At 45.9% G+C, this 20,595-nt stretch overlaps 1 protein-coding gene across 1 annotated transcript in view; it reads right to left on the reverse strand.

Annotated features, from left to right (window-relative positions):
- LOC149372376 (uncharacterized) overlaps positions 1–20,595 on the reverse strand; it is a 76,528-nt gene that overhangs the window by 37,931 nt on the left and 18,002 nt on the right. The window contains exons 2-3 of the mRNA XM_089586161.1: positions 16,838–16,942; positions 1,085–1,305 (exon numbers count right to left, since the gene is read on the reverse strand). Of these exons, the coding sequence (XP_089442287.1) occupies positions 1,085–1,305; positions 16,838–16,942 (326 nt within the window). The remainder of the gene's footprint in view (positions 1–1,084; positions 1,306–16,837; positions 16,943–20,595) is intronic.

The following is a 20,595-nucleotide window of genomic DNA, read 5'->3' on the forward strand; positions in this document are numbered from 1 at the left end:
TAGTACATTTATCCGTGTCAAGTGGATGACATGAAGAACAGTGGGCACACTGTTATGTCCTATATAGCAGGGAACTGTCAATTTGCACACATGTACTCATTCTTTGCTTATTGCTGTATGGAGGTTAGAAATGCCTGATGCGTATCGTTCGTCCACAGGAAAACGATCTATAAAACACTAAAAAAACTTGCCTGTTACTGAGCCTAGCGGAGTAGCCATTGCTTTAATGATTGTGATGTGTTCGCTTTCCTATTGTTGTTCCTGCACCTCCTGTGCGAACGCTCAAGCAGCGACATTGTGCTCTCTACAGAGATATTCAACAGGGAGACGGAAAGCGGACCAATAATCCGGTCCCTGTAGGCACGAAATGCGGTGAGCATTCCGGTATACTACGCTTGCTCACAACTCTTGGACGAAATTCTAGGTTTGCACGGCTGTCCCGCTACAGTACCGGACGCCTCACCGCAACTGGTTTTCTGTAACAAATCTCTGTTGGCTCCCTCTGCTTGTCGGAGTTCCTATTAGAACACTGACAGAGAGGCACACGTGTTCTGTGAACGTGCGCAGAAAAATATGATCGCGTACTTTCTTCCAACGCCATCTATGCTAAGGGTCGTAGCGGGACACGCACATTGCCAAGTTAATGTAAGATACACGTTACCGCATCACGCGAGAACGAAGGGTTACACCCGAATGACTAAGAAGGAAAAGAAGGTCACAGGGCTAGGTTTAAGGTGTACGCTTATGGGTGTTTACCGTCCCAAAGCGACTCAGGCTATGTGGGACGCCGTAGTGAAGGGCTCCGGAGATTGCGACCACCTGGGGTTCTTTGAGGTGCACTGACATAGCACAGTACACAGGCCTCTAGAATTTAGCCTTCATCGAAATATACAGGGCATAAAAGAACCTCGCTTGTCATTAAAGATGAGCTCGTACGAATCGATCTCCGTGTCCCTTTTAGCCACTCCGATTAAGAACAGGAATACAGAGGTATTTCCGTTTTCAAGAACTTTGCGCATCGTCCTCGGTGAGTGCTGGTCTGCTGCGAGTACGCAGTGGATGCTGCGAGAGGAGTGCTGCTTACCTGCACTCGTGCCTCGGTGAGGTCGGTCTTCATGGCGATCTCCTCGCGCGTGTAGATGTCCGGGTAGTGCGTCTCCTGGAAGGCCCGCTCGAGCTCCTTGAGCTGCGCCGACGTGAACGTGGTGCGGATGCGTCGCTGCTTGCGCTTCTCGGTCAGCACGCCCTCGTGCGCCGCCGCCGCTGCGGCCGCCGCAGCCGTGTAGACCTTGTACGGCAGAGCTCCTGCGGGGACACAGCACAGCCAGGCATCGGATTACATCCGGTGAGAGGGCGCGCACGCATTCACGGCAAGGCACCAACTCGTACTTTTTAGAAAGCTCGTTATGAAGTCGCTCACTCTATACAGAAAGGAGTAAAAAGGGAGTAAGCTGTCCTTTACTCCCTTTTATAAAAGGGAGTGCTAGAGAACAGCTCACACCCTTTTTTACTCCCATATGGGCGTATTTGTGCTCAGAGTGTAGTGATCGAGAAGTCTCCGACTTTGGTTTTGAATATGATTGAAAGCCCCTGCTGTTTGATGATTACCTGTGCCCGAATGTCTTCTCCTTCACAAGCGCCAATAAAAAGATGTGAACCACCACACAGTGCACTCTTTCACCCAGGAAAAAAAAAAAAAAGATAAGCACAGGTTAAAAATGAAAACCAGCAAACTCACTACCTCTCTGTTTTCGGCACTGTAGCTTCAAAGCTAGATGACTCTAAAACATAGGAGTAAAGCGCTGAAACCTTGTAATATGTTCCACGCATATAGTGAACACGTCCACAGTTACCGTTGCTCGATGAGCGGTAGAAAGTCACGTAAAGCGGATACGATCATGTGCTTGCAGACGCAGAAAAATTTCGCGGCAGAACAAACTACGCTGTAGACATCAACGAATAAAACACTATGCAGCAACGGGCGTGTAGTAAGTGGGTGAAAAGACGCTTCAGGTTCGTTCACTGCGGATGTCTTACTCAATGTGACGAGCGGCGATAGGAGCGTAAGCTACGGGTGCCGAATACAGTACCGAATGTACCGAAAGACGGGCAAAACGTGGAATAAATTGTGAACCTATGTAGGCCTGCGTAGCTTTCCTTTGACTTGGCGAGAAAGGAAAACAACGTTTTCCAAGTGGCTGGGTGATCGCTTCATGCTTGTATTTACGCTGAGCGACGATGCAGCGGAAAACTCACCCTTTGTGGTGAAATAGAAATTTTCGAGGCTGCGGATTGTGTAGAGGTGAAGAAACATATCATATAAAGAAAAAGAACAGGAAAACAACTTCTGGGAAGTATGAGCGATAGAAGAAAAAGCAGAACTAGTGACTACTGCTGCTGAATAACTACTAAATACTACCAAGGCAGTACAATACTACGAAGGCAGTACTTGGTGAACTGAGTGACCGATCGTACGCGATGTGATTTTAGTATTGAAACGCAGCACGAAAGGTAAATGAACTTTCTTGGCAGTAGCCACAAACATTTTGGCAGCAGCGTAAAGCAACAGAACACAAATGCGGAAAAACAAACAGGAAAATTCGGAGAACAGTAAGCTCTTTTTCGACAAAGGAAAACAATAGTTTAACCTATGGCGCTGTCTATATGTGCCGGAAACTCAAACTGCAAAAAGGAAAAGAGTACCAAACCCACATGCACGCAGAGACTTTAAATTTGCTCAGTCCATTCAGGTTCTTTTCACTAGAGCTGGTTAACTATGTTGGGCTTAGATTAGAAAGGCAGACACGTATTTGTCTTGTTCTAACATGGGAAGCTTCCATAATCTGTCGAGCCTTTTGACGCCAGAAGATAACGGACGTTCTTTCAAATACAGGCATACACTCACACGTTCCACTATTTGCGGGTAAGTAAGACAAAGGCGCACGTTAAGACTGCGTCGATGATGATGGCGATGATGATGATGATTATGTCCTCAGGCTCAATGGCACAAACTCACGGTGGGGGATTTCGCTTTTAGACAATGCCTCGTCGTCTTCTTCGCCTTACCAATATGAGCATTTTTGCAATGCTACAAAGATGAACTACATCGAACTAGACCAGTTCTCTCCGCTTCTTTTCGCTTTGCGCAAGAGCCGCGCTACTCATATATTGCGAAAACGTGTTACAGGACCAGACAGGACGCAGACCACGAAGCGACACAGCGCGAATTCACGACTAAAGAAGAAAAAGCCAATGGAAGGAGAGCTTCGTCCGGGGACGCAAATTGAGCGTGGAGACCGCGTCTTCCGCCTGGTTGGTTCAATGCTCAGCGGCTGCAGTTCGGGGAGAACCGAGGTCCGCTGCCTTCTGGGGAGCCGAGTCGAGGGCGGGGTGTCTCGGAGGGTTGGCGCTAACCGCGCTCGCGCGAACGTGGTTTCCACTAGGAGGATATTCGAAACGGCGTTTGCGCTCGTCGCGTGACGCACTTGCTCAATCGTCTCGTCGCGTCCTGTCAAGGATGAGTTCAGTTTATATCTGTTGTATAAGTCTGTGCAAAAAAGGCACTCGAAATATAAATTTTGAATCGGAATTGAACTTTTCCTAGCTTTACACATTCGAACCACTTTTTTGAGGAGAATGCTTAAAAACCTCAATATCTATTAACACCGACCCGCCGGAATCCCTTTCAGAACGTAAATTATCATATTCGAGCATTCGATCATGTATGCTTCGCACGTTTTTTTTTCATCATCATTATTTTATTTTGTGAAACCAATACATCAGAACTTGACTCGACTCATAGCCAGCTCGGCTAATGAAAGGTACAAATACAAGATATCCACAAAAGAAATGGCAGACATCCAAACTATACATGTACAAAAGGACGTGTTATACTACAATCGCGGCATTGCAAATATGTAATGCGCATACATATTCTCATTCATCCGGCGCATTATCAGGAAGCAAGAAAGGCAAAACAAAATCCGGTCTATTATTTCCTCAGACGCATGCCAGAAGCGGAAACGTGTTTGCATCCCCTACGTGAGAGGGGTGAGCGAGACGCTCGGTCGCATTCTCGGAAAAGAAGGGGTGCTGACAACGCACAAACCGACCAGCACTATCGGTCGCCTTCTCCCCCGCCCAAAAAACCGGCAGCCCAGAGAAAAGGCCCAGGGCGTCGTGTACAAAATTCCGTGTTCCGTCTGCCCGGCGTCGTACATAGGGGAAACGAAGAACTTCGCGGAAAGGATGAACCAACACAAAGCGGACGTCCGTCACATGAATCGTCAACGCAGCGCCGTGGCCGAACACTGTGAAGGGTGTGACCACCCAATTGACTTCGACAGCACCATTGTATTGGAAACGGAAGCTAACCCACGCAGGAGGCTTCTACTCGAGTCGTGGCACATACAGCAAACACGAGAGAATGTTAATCGTTCCCTGGGGACTCTCCCCTCATCCTACGTCCATGGGCTGCGGCCATTGACCCGCAGGTCCTCCACACAGGGGCTTAAAAAGCCAAGCTGCGCTCGCCCGTAGTCACACCGTGAAGAAGGGGCCGAGCCGGTCCCGAAACGTCGTGTTTTTCCTGTATTTTACTTGGTTGGCGTCACTTACCTTCTCCTAACATATTCTGAAATGTATAAACCGAAATACAAACGCATTTAGTCCCACAGCTCTGGACAGACAAGAAAAATGTTTTTCAATAAGGCCGAAAAATGTTTGAGTTTGATGTCATCGGGAATCTCATTCCATATCTGAGAACCATTGTACTCTAAAAGCCTTTGACCGTAAGTGCTGTGACAAGGCGGTAGGGGACTCTGTCGGTGTATGCTTCGAACCTGCAGGTGCCACCGGCTGAATGGCATCTGTATAGTGCTCAGTGCCAACTGCCCCGTGCCCAAAGCCCCGTGCCCAACTCCCAGGGCCTAGTGATGAGAGCACATCATCCAGTGAACAGCGCCTTTTGAACGATCCCTAAAACGCGATGCCCAGTGCACTGCGCTTTGGGCTTGCAAATTTGCAACACGGGTACGAATAAGTAGGTTTTCAAATGTGAATTCCAGCCCCCCCCCCCCCCCCCCCCTATATTTCGCCACATTACATCGTTGGAAAAAAAAAAAAAACGAGGACAAAACACGAAGTAGGCACCCCTAGAGCTGAGTTTCAGCTAACTTTTTTTTTTTACCACGGATATACATTTTTTTTCTACTTCCTCCTATCGAATATCGAAAATAAAGAAGACAAACACCATCACCTTATCTGTTCTCTTTTTCTCCATCCCTTGTTTATTCTTCGAACACATATTCCACTTCTTGAGATATGACTTGCAGGTACGCGAATTCAAAGCTGTCCAGTGACATTGACAGTTTACTCAGGCATGCAGACGCATTCCTGTTAGCAGCGCGACAAAGCTGATTGCTGAATGTAGGAGGAAGAGTGGGAGGTATTTGAAGATCAAAACGCGGAAACAGGATGATCGACTGTGCAACAAATGTAGTCTAACCTCTTCCTTTTTCCAGCCAGATCTTTGCTTAAACGATTGTCTGAGGGGGCGTAATAATTTCTTGAAAAGAATAGTGCAGCTTCAAATTAATCCTGCACTTTCGTGAATACAAAGCGAAGGGAGCCGCATTTTTTTCATCAAACGTCAGTAATTTAAAGAAACATGGACCAGACTGTAAGAAAGTTGGTTGAGGACTATTGCTTAGACATTGGTGCATTTACACGCCTGAATAGACCATCAGTATCGCTGGACAGCCGTGAATTCACATACCTGCGCGCCATGTTTCAACAAGTTTAACATGTGCCCAAAGAACAACAGAGAGAGAGAGAGAGAGAGAGAGAGAGTGAAAAGAAGAAGAAATGAGGCGATGATTATTGTCTGTTCTTCTTTTTGAATACTGCCGAGAAAATGTGTTAAGATGTTTGTTGGTTATAAAACGTCAGTCGAAAGTCAGCTCTTTGTGTCCGCTTGGTGTTTCCTCCTCGTATTTTCCGGACTCTTGTAAAATAAACGCAACAAACTGGTCAAATTTTCTGTTCATCAGTGTACCAGTCTTGCCTTTGAAGTAGAGAGTAACAAGAAAGGTAACTTTAGCGCACATTTACAAGTGCCACCTTTATTCTTCTTTAGCTTCGTTTTACATATTTGAGCATCACATACTCTTCTATCTCTAATCTCCTGTTCTATCCCAACTCTCTTCATGCCCTGACTTCTCCGATGACCAGCCAAAATAGCTTTAATTAGGCAGAGACAAGAGGATGCATACGGATACAGGAACTAACGGTGACGGGTCAGGAGTTTGAAATGCTTGTGCAAAATGAGTGCTACAGCAAAATACAGCTCTAATTGCAAAGTTATTCTTCGTGAACGCGTGTGTGTTTGCACTATAAAAGCGAATAAATCGGCTCGCAAAATAACGGCTAGAAGTTTAATTCGTATTGTAATATGATTTTTCTTGAGAATGTCTCTTTGGGATTAATGCATGAACTTGAAAATGTCGTTCGCTTAGTGTTCGCATATTTTTCGCGCCTTCGTAAATTTTCGCATGTTTAGACTGAAAGCTTTGCGTTTTAATGTTTAATAAAATGATAAAAGAAAAACAGAATAGAGCGCTTATGATGGAGTTAAAATGATACCTTTGAAGAAAACAACGCTCTTCTCAGATGGTTCGTGCATCCACCCATCTTTTTTCTAAAACTGTACGTGCGCTACTTTCCCGGCCCTCTCGAAGGCGAGATTGCATCTCTTTGCAAACGTCGCGGGGACAAGCTATTCAGAAATGGTCCTTGCAGAACCAAAAAATGAATAAAACAACAACAAAAACAGCCCCACGAACGCGAAGGCCGTCGCCAATCTCGTAACCGGAGTGATTTACGTGGTGGTGGTGAACCCTTTGCTTGATTGCCTCTTACTTCGACGCTCGAAACAAGGAGCGTTTACACGCGCCTGCGGCGGCGTCGTTCACTCGGCGGGGTAAACTAAGAACGATGGCGTTCGCGCCGCAGAGACAGCGGAAGTCCCGCTCGGTTTCCTTCCTTCTTTCGTTCGTTCCTTCCTTCCACAACAACGCCGGCATCTGCACCAGCGAACGCGGGGTGAGACCGCGGAGACGATGGCATTCACTCTGTCGTCCCAGAGGCATCAACAGATGAGATGCATTCCGTTATTAGGGCGCGCAACCGACACGCGCCATCTCCTCCGTCCTTACCCCCCCCCCCCCCCCCCCCCCTCTTTCCTCCAGAGCTCCCTGTGAACTCAAGACGCTGTTTGTGTGCTTCTCACGTGATGTGTAATGCAAATGGTGCAAGTGTGCCATCTACGGCGTCAGGAAAACGACCGCTTTTTGGTGGGTGGCTTTGTCGAAAATTAATGCGAACCGTATTTCAAGCCACGCAGCTTGGAAAGGAAGGGTCGGAATGATAAGAAAAAAAGGTCGAGATGAAAGAGATTTACGCGAGTCCTGAGGCCTTGTATATCTTGGAGTCGAATGAATACTGATGACAGCAGCAGACGCTCTGACGCGTCTGTGAGAAGTTAGAGGGTGCTCTGAGGCATGCTGCGGTTTTCCATCGCCAATAAAAAAGCACTTAGGAGTGTAGCGTGCGCGGCGTAAAGTTTTTCGAGCGCTGGACTAGAAAAATTGCATCCTTCGCAAAAACAAATTTGTCCTTTCGGTTCTCTGCGCAGCGCCAAGTTTTAAGCGGGAAATTTCTCTTTGCGTGATGGTAACATAATTATGTTGTAAAATAGCGCTGAGATGATGCTGATTTAAGAGCAGAAAAGAAATGTTACAAATGGTTCCTTTTTTCTTGCCCTTCATATACATTGAATGTCTGCGTCCAGAGCAAGCTTATGTTGCTTGAACTGTTCTTTTAAGTTGATATGACTTAATCTAAGTTTCCTGCGTTCGTGTGCGTATAGAACGTCTCCATTTCAGTCGGTCATTTAGTTCATTTAACTTCTATATCTTTTTACTGTGGCTAAAGTTGTTTCTTACGATCATGTTGTTAAGTTGAGCCATGAAAAAAAAAACAGCTAAATAAAATTAACCTCAAATACAGCTTGCTGTTTCTAGCATAGAAACAGTGTAAAGAAAAATAACAGGCGATACAAAACGAAATAGTGAACACAGTCTTCGCATTACATTAGAACCACATCATAGACTAAATCAACTGGATGTTTTATCTGAACTAGGTACAAAGATAATCAGGAAGCCAATTTCAAATTTCTTTTTTTTATGAAATTTGATAATGGCGTTTTTACACGCTTTTACGAATTTTTTTTTCTACTTAGAAAGGAAAGCAAAACATTTTTTTTTTCACATCGAGTTCAAAGCTCGCTTTCATAACATCACTGTTACCATACAGAAGACGTCGTATGATGCGTATAGAATATGATTCGCCATAATTGCGCTTTGAGTGACTCACACAGAGCGAGAATGAGTGATTTTGAAATTTCAATGAATAATTTTTAAGTTTCCTTATTATTTTCTCCTCCTTCGGCGTCACCGTTCACCGTAGAAACATTATTGTCTACGGAAAAAGAAAAGAATGCCCCTGTTTGCTTTGCAACATCAACAACAAAGATGCAGTTTTCGCAGTTGAACTGCTTGCGAAAAAAGACGTTCTTTCCATCATCGACGGCTGATCACGCCTTCTCTAAACGAAATAGTCGGTCAACGATAGTACACAAAAAAAGAGGAAGAGAACAACGAGTGCCTCCGCACTCGGAGGTTCTCTGCGGCCAAAAGCAGCAACACAGCGGACGGAAACGGCGCACTGCGTTGAAAGGAAGAGAGATTGCAAAGCTCGCCATAGATGCGCGATGACGATGGCTGGAAGGGAACAATGCGCCGCCACAAGCTGCGCGTGTTTTTTGGGGCCCGGCCAGAACAAAGGCGGCGCAGGAGAAGAGGGCGAGAGAGAGTGCGAGGATCGAGAGAAGACGCCAGGCGAAGCGGAGCCGGAGGATGCGGAGCGCGGACGGAAGAGGAGGGAGCGAAGCGGAGGATGCGGCACGAGGAAAGATGAGATGAAGGGGAGGGGAGGAGGAGCGAGGCGATGCTGCGAGGTCGGCGACGCATGCGCAGTGGGGTGCGGCAGACCCCCGGCTCATTGCTCGGCGTCGGGCCCGTGTCTGCGCGCGCGGATAGGGAAGGAGCGATGGAAAACAACGGGGCCTTCGCGGAAGATGAAAAGGGTCCTAATCAAGTTAGGGCTCCGAGATCTCTCGGCGCCCGAGTTCTCTGCTCTTAGTCATACGCGCCATCACGAGGAAGGGCGTGCAAGAGAGCAGAGGAGGTGGGGAGGGGTGATGCCGTCCGCAACCGCCTTCCTTCCCCTACTGCTACCGCTGCCGCCTCTGTTGCTGCTGCGGCTTCGGCAACCCGGCGCGCCAGAAGCAGCAACATCTCTTCCCCTCGACGAGCGTCTGCGCGCGCGCGCGCGTGTGTGTGCACGGCTAGCCAGTCGACGCGATGCGGCCTCGTATGTCGTGGTTGGTGGCGCTCGGGGCTCTGCACTACACGCGGCTCTGGGCGAATAGACGCCGGGGGAGCGCCCCCGCCGCCACCCGCACTTGCTCCGCTAAGCCTGTCGTGTTCCCAACGAGCTAGGAAACAGCGCAGGACTGTGTACTCACCCGTGGACCGCGAAGCAAAAAGAAACGAAAAGAAAGAAAGAACGGCGTGGGGCCACGCGAGGGATAGAACACTTGGCCAGATTGTCAGGATGCGGTGGCTTGAACTGCCCTAACCATAACCGCTTGTCCGAGCACTGTCTGGACGACGCGTCGTGGGTTTGGTCAGGAAGAAGTGCGGGTAGGACACCACTCCTAGAGACGAGAGAGATCAAATGTGGAAAGAGATCCACTGAGGGGCGATGGGGATAAAAGCAAGTGGAACATCTTTTTGGCTGTGTTGTGTCTACCCGTATGTAGTTTTTTTTTTGTTCGCATCAAGAGCACCATGAAATGGGAGTAGTGCTCTCCGCAAAGAAAGTACTGTGAATATGAGGAAAGACCGAGTGGAGTGTTTTCGCGTAAACCGCGAAAAAGCAGCAAAAGGTACACGTAATTTATTCCGACAAATCTTGGAAGAGTGGCCTTCATTTTTGAAAGGCTCATCATTTTGAGCTTTCAGTCATCTTGGCTTATATCTGTAACGCTTATTGTACGTCATAAATGATTTGCTTTGCAGTTGCTAATAAGGTAAATTGTACTGTTTGCTTCCTCCTGGGAGCAGTGTCGTTGCATTTCTTCTTGCGTTCTTCATAAATGATGACTTCTTTTATGCTATGTTGTCCTCAACTGCATCATCGGAGTTCATTGTTAAAGCCGTGCTATATTTGGCTAGCCCACCTGCTTTTTTCCTGTTTTTCTGACAAATACTTCATGATTATTGATTGTAAAATAGTTTTATTGTCGCCATTATTAAAAGGTGCCTCCAGCTGTTATCAATATCAAGTTACTGTTTTTTACGACTGATTGCCCAAGTAGTGTTAAATGAATCACAGACTAAAAGATACGCTAAAGACATGGCATGCGTGGCATAATTCAACGGAAACATATAGTGATTCCAAGAGACAGGATTTATAGACGTTATCACTAGATTCACCAAAAGCAACTGTATCATGGTATCGCTAAAGCCGATGCAAGAGTCACCATGCTCTGCAAGAACTAACTCCGTCATGGGTCGGTAATATCATAACCAAGGCATCATTTATATGCTGTCTTTGTAACATTTTTCTGTTCCAGTAGCAGCGCTGATGAATTTATCATCAAGGCTCGCAGTCGGCCTGCCGTAGCAGTCTTACTGCTTTAATTCTGTGCATTTTCGAAAGTCCCGCTTCCGTTGTTTTCATGTTCTTTCACAGCCCTGAGAGCTCTACCACGCTGTCCAATGATAGCTGAAACCACAGGCGCAGTGGTATAAAGGAACACTTCACAGAGACCTTTTTAAAACTTCCAAAGACTAATTACGACACATCGGCCGCAGCCGGTAGGCCTCGACTCAATGCAACGTGGACATCGTACTGCTGGAGGTAGAGCTGTATCACTGTGGTGAAATAATTTTTTTTTAACCGAAGCGTGGTCCTATGGCAGGGCATCCACCTCGCATTCGGGAGGTGGCGGGTTCGATCCCCAGGTGCCTCCTTGTACCCACCGGTTTTCTAATGGGTACAAGGGTTCTCTCGGCCAGGGGCTCTGCTTTTCTGGGGTGAAATATTTGGGAAAAGGGTCTCGAACCAAACCGTTGCGTTGACGGGCCGGTGATTCGTTCCGTCGTAAAGTGACCCTAAATCTATCTTGCGCGGTGAAAGTACAATAGTATCTATGTTCTCCACCTCTGAATAACGAGGTACAGATCACTACTGTCGGAGGGCACCTTCGAAAAAAAAAAAAATGATGTACTTCTGCGAGACTATGAAGTAATAAAAAACTGTTGAGTCAGAGTAAAAAAATGATAAGGTATGATGCTTTTTTTTTTAAGAACACGTTGTGACAAAACTTTTAGGTACTGTTGTTTCTCAGTTCAACTTTTCGTCTAAAAGAAAGCGGAAATACTGCGTGCGAAATGTGCAATACTTGTATACATGATGAACGCAAAGTCAAAATGCGACTGCGACGCTTTAGTCGATTCAGATTAGCGTGTATCGGCGACGTCATGGCCCGAGCTCTCTAAGAGTGCAGCTAAGTCACATCCTGCTGAGAGAAGGCTGGGTGAGCTACAGATGCTGCGGAGGCGGTCTCTAGTCAGGGGCGCGACGGTGTTCCCGACCCTGCTCGGATACCGCACCCGCGCCACTACTGCCGGTCGCCTCATCGACCGCCGCAGTGGTATAGCGTGGCCGCTCCGAGCACTCCGCGATCGCCGGCTGTCTCGGTCGATACCCTCTCACCTTCCTCCGTCCAGTTCTTTAGGCCCTAACTCTTGCCTTGACAAACGGTTCGTAAATTCGCAAGCTGCCGTCATTTTTCTTAAGACAGAACTAGCATCGCTTTTTTTCTCCCTAGCATGTTGCCCTAGAGTACGAGTGTCACTTGAAGTGAGAGAGACAATAAAGAGCGAGCATCCTTCCTTGACGAGCTCCACGTGAAGGAAAAGATCGGAAAGAATGATGGAAGAGAGAAAAAAGAATGGAAGACATTGCGGGTGATGTTAGAAATTATTCAACTTCAACTTTGTTGTATAAGAAACGGTGCTGAGGGCTAATGTAGACGTTAAAGATGCGCGCTTTGTGGGAGTATGCCTGCGATAAACACCTTAGTACAGCGCTGAATGGTCTTATGAAGCACACGGATAAAACATGAAAAGAAAATGGGGGTTTTACCATGGAATGTGTCTGCTTAAAGTACCATTGCTAGGCGTGCTTGTCCGAGTTAAGATTTGTAAAAGATTAGCGTTGGGTCAGGAAGACAGCGACCATGCCGATGATGCCTATTTCCTAAAATAGGCATCATCCTTACCCCCCCCCCCCCCCCCCCGGCCCTCTTTCTCCACAGCTCGCTGTGAACTCAAGACGCTGTTTGTGTGCTTCTCACGTGATGTGTAATGCAAATGGTGCAAGTGTGCCATCTACGGCGTCAGGAAAACGACCGCTTTTTGGTGGGTGGCTTTGTCGAAAATTAATGCGACCCGTATTTCAAGCCACGTGGCTCGGAAAGGAGATTCAGTTAACACCAACTAAATATTTCCAGGGCAGCACGCGATGATAGGGTGTTGCGATTTGTTAGAACCACGTATTGTTCTGCTTTCTAGTATAAATCACTTGTAAGAAAAAACGTACAGAGTATTTTACATTTTTAATATTTCGCACTTCGTCTAATTCACTAAATAAGCGTGCTTTCTTAGAATCATGTAATGAAAAGTGGCGGATTACAATAAACTGAAGCTCGAACGGTGTTAATTTAACTGGACCTTAATTACCTCCGTCACTAATCTAATTACTGCGCTGTTATGAGGAAATTTGAAATGAGGCCAGTAAAGCAGGATCGAAATATAAAGCGTAATTGACTTTACAGAAATTCATCATGTTATGTCCGCTAGGTTCGACCTCTTCCTGCATTGCCAAAACCTCAGCTCAAACGAAATACAGGCATGTACTGTATCCAGAAGGGCTCACTCAAGAAATATGGTTTTGGAAGGGATTTAACTGAAACTGAGGAACTCGCGCTCAGTCAGTGCTGTCACAACAAACAGCCGGAAGGAAGCAATCTTCGAGATTAATCTAGTAACATTAGGGTTTCCGCAGACCTGTCCTTGCACGTGATCATGATGATTCATGTATGCTTATGTGAGCTGACTGTGCAAAGCTGACAAAATGCCTGCGCCGAGCTCAGTGAATTCAAACATTGCTAACATGAATCTTGTAAGAAGCAAATTTAGAATTTTTCCTGTGATCTCCACGTATTTAAGATAAGTAAACTGAGATCCGTTTTTCGTTGTGATGAAGACAAATTCTTCCCTGCCGCGACGTACACGTTCTGTTTATTACGTTAGGCTCGCTACGATCGTTTTCACGTGGAAAAGCTTGGACGCAGACCCAAAATGTGCCCATGTGATTTCCCCAGCGTGCACTACGCTTATAGTATTACGAGACGCTTAAATTGAGATATTGCATGACAGGTTGCACTCAGTAATGGCATAAAAACGCAGCAGTTACCTTCCTTGTTTTCCAGTCAAATCGAAATAACCGTGCTCGGAAACCGGTGTTTGCGTAACCGCAGTTAGAAACTGGTGAAGTGGTGGCAGCACGACCATCCTTCCTCCGAGAAAAACGCACACGCTTCTGGTGAAATCCGGACCAGAATCTCGTACACCGCACGATAGCAAGAGCTCGGATTCGCATGTAAGAACGATAGTGAGCGAAGCGCCAGTCTTTGCGCACGCCACTTTCAAAAGTTTTCTTATGCCCGAGTCTGGTGGCCGCTATTGGGAAGACAAATGCGAGACCCGCTGCCCACGGAGGCGTGTCCGTCACGGTACGAGCCCGCTCTGTTCTGGAGCTCTCCCATTGTTCATGCCGGCCGCGTGGTGACTTCGCTACTGCTGTTGTTGCGAACCATTGTGAGCGTGGCCTCTGAAATAGCTCGTCGGAATGTTTATAAACGGCGTCACTACTTTTCATCCTCCAGCGAGAGCTCCTTTTGCGTGTTATGCTGGGTACGAGAGCTCATCCGGGCATGTTGGATACGTCAGAACCTGAAACTGTTTTCTCTTTCATTTATTTCTTCAGTAAGCAGGAACAGCGAGAGAAACTATGGAAGGAAGTAAATTATAGCTGAAAGATTTATAGGGGTGAACAAATATTTCTATCTGTCCATAATTCTAGATGAACGACGTTTAACAGCGTTCTGCAATTTTGTTTAAAAGTCGTAGTGTGAATATAGATTTTGGAACTGTTTTTGACTTTCAGGTTTACGACGACTCTCTGCCAGTAGATTCGCATGCTTTTTTTTTTTCACTTGTATCTATAGAACAGCGAGAAATTACGAGGTGTTTGCTAAGCATTGATAACCTGAAACAAACCTATTGGACGAACACACCCTTTTAGTGTTGTAAAGAACTTGAGTACTTTGCAAGACCCTTGTCATAAGGGCGGCACCAAGAAGCCGGAAAGAAATATTTAGATAGAAGTACATAGTAGTCCAACCACAGAATATGGTAAAAATAAAGTGAAGGTAAATGTTCAGAAGGTAATATAGAGCTTTTTCGCGCCCATGTCTAAGGCAATCATAGGCATTGCAAAAACTGCTTTCGAAAGAACGCGAACGAAAGTCTTCATAAAAGTTCCAAGTACCTTTGAAATACGGCGAAAAAAAAATACTCCTGACAAGAAGCACTATTTCTAAGAACAGGTTCCATTCACGTCCTGCAAGACTAAAGTGGGATACATTTTCGGGTTTGAAGTCAACGGTAAGCTTTTTTTTTTTTTTGAGCAATAAAACTACTACCTGCCATTGACGGTGTCTAACCTGCCAATGTTCTCTGGCTTCGTGGCTTTCTTAATTAGACCGACTACTCCGGTGAGGTAGGGGTCCCGGGTTCATACCCCAGACCAGGATGAAATTTTCTTCGACTATGAAGTTTCCGTGAAGGCTAGCTTTACCTTGTAGCCGTATGGCTGCGCTTGGGTGGATGCTAATAACTACTCCCTTATTACAAATCTACTCCACCTTGGGTATTTACCCTAAGCATGGGACATGCCACCAGAGAGTGCGAACTGGTTCTGTCCGCAACACGCTATTAATGTTCACTCATCCAACAATATTGCAGTAGGCAATCACAACATATCCAATCGAATTTTTGACAAATTCCCATTTCTTAGGGTGAAACTGCTCTGTCGTACCTACTTTATTCTTGTGTCTATGTTCATTTGTTTTATCGACTTTAAAAGCAGTTAAGCATAAGGCGGTGAAATTTCTTTCAAGCTTATCGCAAAATTCATTGCAGCGTTTGCATAATACGCGACAAGTACAACACAGTAAATGATGAAGTAAGTTCTTACGTCGCCCATTAAGCGGACGCAGCTTAGTCTGTATTTTCTGCCTACCCGTACACGCCTGTGGAGGCCTACATCACAACTTCCTACTCCCGCACCTCACTCTGCGCGCGGGCATGCGGGACGAAATCTTCGTCTCCGGTGCAAATTGCGCTAATCCCGTGAGGCTCTCACCTACATCCCGCTAACGAAAAAAGATGGCGTCCATTCCGGATGCTTCCTCGGCGGAGGAACCCCGTTACTCCGGGCTAATCTAATCAGCGATGTCGTGTTCCATGTTGCGTCGTCATAACGACCCCGGCACTGGACCGGCGATTCTGTCCCTGAGCTTGCAGTGACACACTCAGGTAACGAAGACATGGTGCTGTGTCCGTTACGGGTGGCGCATTCATTACAGCGCGTCCACTGTCGCCTTGGCTCCGCTAAGTGGCGGCATCCTACCGCAACCAACCCGAGGCGTCGTGCGCAGAATTATCGCTGCTACGATATATCTCTACCGCTTCTTCGCTGAACCAGAAGGGCTGCCAAAATTCTCTCTTAAGATGTGAATTCGCACTTTATTCTTTTTTTTTTGTTACATGCACACAGCCCATTATCCTCACAGTTTAGCTGGCCTAGTAGAATTTGCTGTGAAGATTTTTCGGGCAGACTTTTTAAAGGCTGCGAGGTGTTCACTGCGTCTCTTTTGGCTAGTCGATTTGCGGATTTCGCCTTATTTAATAGAAAACAGAACACTTGTGGCATCAGGGCATACTCAAGCTTATACTGACTCGTGAAGAGTAAGAATTAGACTGCAGGTGATATCATCGAAAGTGCTCGAATTTTTCGGATTCGTATTGAATAACGAAAGCTAAAACAATTTTAGAAGAACATACTTTTTTGAGTAGCATGCATAATTATTCTTGATTCAAAAATATGCTGCACAATGTGATTTTTCATTGTAGTGCACTTCTGGAGTCTCTTTGTTAAAACATTTATGCTAAAAAAACACACTCACACACACAAAAGAAGACCAGGACACGAAAACGGCCAAGGAACCTGAGTTCTGGGTTCTTTTTGTTTCACTCTCACCTCTTTTACCCTGTTCTTAAGCTACGCATTCTAGTTTAGGACGGCCCTCATTCTCATCTCATGACATGCATGCTTAAAAGTTTGACAATTTCAGTGACGTGTGAAGCTCTACCGATTCAAACAGAACATTCGAAGTTAAGGGGCTGCCAGCTGCATCAATTGCGCCACATTATACTCGCCGTTCTGAATGCCATGATCTTAGAAGAGAACAGAAAACAGAAAAAAAGGAGTGAGCTCCAAAGCCGAGCCGGCTACTCACCCTGTCCGAACCAGGATACTTGTCTCGCCGCTGCCGCCGCTGCGCTTCGTTCGCGATCGGGGCTCCACTCCGGCAACCGCTCCGCTCGCGCCCATGCATCAGCTTCTGAAACAACAGTTTGGGCTTCTGTAAGAGCGCCACGGTTGGAGCTTCGAGGCACATAGTGACAGAGAGAGGGCTTGTATAGCTCTCCATTTTGTTAGTAATATCATGGGAGAGAGGGCCGTTTAGCGTCCCATGCAGGACCGCAGTAGCAAAACGGACGACAGAGAGTACGCGCACGGGCGCAAACCGTTGGCCATTTGCCGCGTCGTCTGTTTTGCTGTTCTGCTTACGGGATGCAACCCCTGCAGCTCGTATGCTTGCGTCGAAAGCAGTTGGTGGTGTAGCAGATTACGTGTCCACAGGCCCAACACGGGACTCAAACAGCGCTTCTGATTGCTTCTCAGAATCATGAAGTCACCATTAGCGTGCCTCATACAAAGAGCCTCATTCGATCTTAGAATCATGACGTCAGCACCCACATGACCTCTCCGACGCCTCTGATTGGATCTCAGACTTCGTGACCTCACCAGCGAGGCTGCTGAGGACGGCGCTCGCCTCCGCACCTAGTAACTTACATATGGTTACGCCGGAAAATGCAGTGACTTGCATTAAACAAGGCTGCGCAACCTCGCGCTTCAAGGAAAGGATATGGTACGACAAGCAGACTTCACAAGCGTTCATTTCACAGACGACAAGGCGCCTTTCCTCACTCTCAAGAACATTACTAAAGAAGAAAGCATACTTCAAATATTGAAAAAAAAAAAACTATACGAGAAAATACGTACGATGTCTAAATTAAATGTATTGAATAGTTCAATTAGCAAAAAATACATTAGCGTTCAATAACAGAAGTCACCCTCAGCAGATTCAGCTGCTGTAATAACGCACCACCGAGTATCGTGATCGCACTGGGGGTTCTTTTGCTGCAGCGCACCGGGGTGTCACGACTGCCAAAGCGATGAGCGCGAGCCAGTCGCAAATCTTTCTGGCGTGAAAGTTGCTTCGATACTTTGCGAAGGTGTAGATTTCACTTCAGTGCACACCAAATCCAAGACAAACAATGGTTATAAGAAAGTCACCGATGACGGCCTGAGCAAGTCAGCCACCCTGCATTGGGAGAGGTTGTGGCAGGAAGTGTAGAACATACAGACAACATCGGCTATAGCCATGATTGTGTCAGTTTTGGTGTGAGTAGTAATGGCTTGAAAGTAATTCGAGTGTTTTAGAGAACAGGACGAAATGTGGCGAATAAATACAGGCGCATAGAGGGTAACGTGCACACACGTGCAAATGAGTGTTTTACTCATATCTGGGCATTTCTATGTTCAAAAAGTAAATAGACGACTTTTTTGGTCATCGCGATTAGTGAATGCCCATTATAAGTGCTCGGGAGGCTCTCTTGAAAATCGCCATCGATACACCAGGACAGCACGGTACTTCGTTGAAAATTGGTTATGTTTGTGCAGTCTTTACTCCCCCACGACTTAGTTCTGGAAGCTTCTACGGTGAATAATGAGTAATAAAAATAAATGCTGACTAATGTGAAATATCCGTGCAGCCACTTATCTAGGAAATTAGGAACAGTGCAGCGGCCTACTGCTAATCTCGGGCATAATCCAGTGATTGTGCTTTAAGTAATCAGGGTCTCGGGGGGTCCTAGACACCCCACCAATATTGACAAGGAATCTGAGACTCCCTATGCGAGAATGTAGAGACTACATGAATCCGAAGCAAGCAATCAATTTTGCTTGTTCTTGTCAGTGGCGGTCGGAACGTTTCTTCTTTAACATTCCGAAAATTTTACCGTGCTTTTTAATAGGAATCATTCACAGTTTATAAAACTCTGGGCGAAGAAAAATAATATAAAGTCGACAGCACTACACAAAGGCTGGAAGAAAGATGGAAGCTCGTGTCCTCACACCACGGGTTAGTCCAGAGCTGGTCACTCAGCTCCATGGCTACACAACAATGCACAACAACAACGAGCACTGGCAGGACGTGAGGATCGTTTGTTCCAGATTTACATCGTATAAATGAGTAAACAACGCCCTTCAAAAAGTGGCTCCTCCACTTTGCATAAAACTATCTGTAAAACAGGCTGCGTGCCGCTTTTTCTTCCTCCCCCTCTTTGTTTACCTGTCCAGTTGTGATCAAATCACTAGAGACCCCTTACGATGGAGCCAGACATTGGGCAATGCATACCATACCATACCATACCATACCATACCATACCATACCATACCATACCATACCATACCATACCATACCATACCATACCATACCATACCATACCATACCATACCACACCATACCATACCATACCATACCATACCATAGCGCCTCACTTAAAAAAAAAAACTTGCTACACCTTTTTTCCACCTTTGTGTAAAGGGTGCTCTGCCACTACAACATACATGCCCAGGAGAAGCCTAACGCGCATAGAAGAAGAAGTTGGCAGTAGGAATGCTTCCAAGAAAAAGGTTGGCCCTATCACCGCTATGGCATAGAACCATCCACTCAAAGAGCGTATGAGATGCACATTTTATTAGGAATGAATCCGCAGAAGGCAAGCGTTAGAGTGAAGAGCAAAAGATAAATTAGAATGCGTTGTGTACGTGCTATCCTTAATTGGCGACATGCACATGCGCTATACTTCTGGAATATTTCGGGCACGTAAAAAAGAAATGCGGTGATTCGATCAAGCGAATCGGACGCATATCTGGTCAGTAGATATGCAGAGTGAATATATACAGAAATATTTTGCCTTTTTAAAAGGAACAAGCGCATAACATGCATACAAAAAATATGGGGACACTAATCAGGTTGGAGGGAGAGCTTCTAGATCACTTTTAAGCTTTTAAACATCTGTAGTGCGTGAATATGTTCTATTAATAAGGCAGCTAGGTTCTGCGGAATGAATGACCATGTCCGCAAATTGCAATGAATGTGAGGCGTTTCTGAACCAAACCACTATCATCGCCAAGTATAGAGATCACACCCCGAGCCTGATGTCGGAGGCTTTTCAGATTCACGCATTAGGCAACTCATGTGTAAGCCAACCATCGGTGGCTCTGTTCCACAAGAGATCGCCATTCTTAATCAGTGATGATTTGATAGCTACCGTATGGACGTCATGTTCATTCCGCATTTTCTTCCCTTCTATGCTTTATATTGAAAGTTGAAAGTTGAAAGTTTATTGAGTAATACAATAAATGTTACAATTGTATACAGCGAGAGGTCCCATGGTACAAGACCGCGGGCGGGACCTCCCATGAAAATAAATTTCAATATGCAACATAATATAAAATACACAACACATTAATTAGCGACGAAACAGAATAAATATGGGCACATAATGTAATATTAGTTACTGAAATATTTAAATACAAACAATGTAATGCACGATAATGTAAAATAAAACACAGATGCCGCGATACATAGAATCAATAACATAACAAAAAATCACAAATTAAGAAGGAAAAGCTTTAGTTTGACCTTGAATAAAGAAAGCGTATTAGTTTGTTTGACGTCTATGTTCAAAGAATTCCAAAATGATACGGATGAAAAATGAAGGCATTGTTTGCCGTAGTTAGTTCTGACCTTAGGTAGTAAAAAGTTATTACGCATCGCAAAACGTGTGACGATGTTGCTCATGATCGTGCCGAGAGAAAATATGCTTAGAGGGAGATAATGATGAAGAATCTTAAAGAATA

The sequence above is a fragment of the Amblyomma mixtum genome, chromosome 1, assembly GCF_055824585.1.
Source record: "Amblyomma mixtum isolate Tamu chromosome 1, ASM5582458v1, whole genome shotgun sequence".
In the NCBI taxonomy this organism is placed as follows: Eukaryota; Metazoa; Arthropoda; class Arachnida; order Ixodida; family Ixodidae; genus Amblyomma; species Amblyomma mixtum.